Source organism: Gossypium raimondii, chromosome 2 (genome assembly GCF_025698545.1).
Source record: "Gossypium raimondii isolate GPD5lz chromosome 2, ASM2569854v1, whole genome shotgun sequence".
Classification (NCBI taxonomy): domain Eukaryota; kingdom Viridiplantae; phylum Streptophyta; class Magnoliopsida; order Malvales; family Malvaceae; genus Gossypium; species Gossypium raimondii.
Window position 1 is genome coordinate 33042959 of NC_068566.1, and position 2211 is coordinate 33045169.

Consider the following 2211-nt stretch of genomic DNA (forward strand, 5'->3'; position numbering starts at 1 on the left):
TTGGCTATTAATTTCCTTCATAAATATCACTCAAATATCAAAAGGAAGACAAATTCAAGGTTAATCAAAGAATTCTACTATCTTGTTCCCAACAGCATCACAATGACAACAGATCATCAAAACTTACTCAAACCTTAAAAAGAAAAAATTGGAAATTGCTTTTCAACAAAAGGAATGACCATTACCTACACATTATGGCACATTATATATGTTTCCCATCACTAGCTCCGTGTTTCGGTTTTCTCGTGCGTTGATCGTCGAATATCAAGCTCATCAACGATTTCCAAAGGAGTCACCGTCTCGTTCCTGATCCTCTTAATATTGGGGCCTAACAATCCTCTATGTCTAAACCCGTACAGCTTAAGCACCTGGTTATCGGCAAAGTTGAATGCCCTTTGCATACTGCGCAAACACCTCTCGACAGGGTAATCTCCGTAACTCCCACAGGGCTTGCAACCAACGAAATGAGTCACAAACGGCCACCTCTCGTCTCCCAAACCTGGATGATATTTCTCCATCATCTCCTCGTACCTATCAACCAAACCTGCCCAATAACCATGCAAATAATACTGATTCTCGAGAAACACTTTATCCATCCACATTTCCTTTTGAGAAAGCAACAAGTAAATCAAAGCTGACTGGTCATCGGCTTCAAACGCCGGCCTTCCTTTCAAGTTAGCAGTCAAAACCTTCCCGGCTTCCTCACGAATAGAACCCTTAGGTCCCATTGGCGCCCACGCGTCAAGCAAATCCAACGACCACTGGCAGTTCCTAAACAGGAAACTCCCCGTATTCAAAGCAATCCACGACTTCTGCTCAAACATTAAATCGGGGTAACCATGAACAACCAAATTATACTTATCATACTTGGACAAAGGAATCTCAAACACCATATCTGTAAAAAAAGCATCACTATCCATCCACCAAATCCACTCAACTTCAGGATGAGACAACATTAATCTCCTAATTAATGGCAATTTCGCCCAATACCCAGCCAACTCCTTATCTAAATGAGCCATATTATAAACAATTTCAACCCCATGAAGCCTACAATAATCGATCTTATTCTTTATCGCTTTCAGCAAATAATGATCTCCTATAGCATTATCACAAGGGTTTGGGGGCGACCCAGTAACAAGTAAGATCCGAGCTTTGCCATTAACAAAATTAGGGAATTCGGGGTTTTCTGAAAGCCAAACCTTACGTTGCTGGTCCCAGTCCGAGATTTTGGGTCCGAGCGTGTAGGTAGTATTGGGATTGATCTCGGTTTCAGGAGGTTCGTCCGGATCGGTAGGGTCGGAGTCGGAGCGGATCTCAGCTAGGATCCGGCTCGTTTCTTCGATTAGGTTTTGGTTAACAGCATCGGCTTCGGAGCTTCCCAAATTGCCAACGCCGATTGTACCCCGTAGAACAAGTATGGTAACGAAGCCGCAGAGGATCGTGATTTTAATGTTGTTGAAGGTCTTGTGGATCTGCCTCCCACGCGGCATTCCGGCTAATACACGGGATCTTCCGCCACCAGCAGCGGCGTTGTTGGTCGTGGGTAAGCCGCCGCCGGTGGAAGATCTCTTTTGGGGAGTGAAACTGTCTTGACCCATAAAGGTTAGACCCTCAAAATAAGTAAAAACAGAGCAAGGAAAGAAATCCCAAGCGTCGTTTTTCTACAAACATAAATCTCTCGAACTGAATCTCTTTCTCTACAAGCTAAGCTCTCATCAATGGCGTTTGCACTGAAACCGGGATACTCCTATATCTTCGTTTGTTTTTGGATTTTTTGAGATTTTAAAGTGGAGAGAGAGAGATGAGTGAGAATTTTAAACTAAAGAATTGAATTGAAGGAGACGAAGAGGGATGGAAAGTGGGAAAGATTGAGACAGCGAGATTGGAGAAAACATGTTAATGTCCTAACACTTGACTGTCTTTTCTCATTATTTTATTTGTTTAATTATATCATTTTACTTGTAATACATTATTTACTGCATCATTACTAGGTTTAGTCAATACATTAACAATTAATTTTCATAATTCAACCTAAAAAATCCAAAGTATTTAACAGGTTAAATCTAAAAATTAAATAAATTCATAAATAATTTTAATTTATTCATTCATCAAATCAATCCTAAAACTAAATTAAACACTAATAAATTAATGTAATTAACTTTGAGTACCGAAACATAAAACTATTTTTAAATGCATGTATTAACTTTTTAT

General features: G+C 39.9%; 1 protein-coding gene across 1 annotated transcript; it reads right to left on the bottom strand.

Annotated features, from left to right (window-relative positions):
- LOC105788429 (probable xyloglucan 6-xylosyltransferase 5) lies at positions 1 to 1894 on the bottom strand. The gene has a single exon (XM_012615330.2). It carries the CDS (start codon positions 1596 to 1598, stop codon positions 222 to 224), a length of 1377 nt encoding a protein of 458 aa, XP_012470784.1. The 5' UTR covers positions 1599 to 1894; the 3' UTR covers positions 1 to 221.
- Between the last annotated feature and the right edge of the window lie 317 nt (positions 1895 to 2211).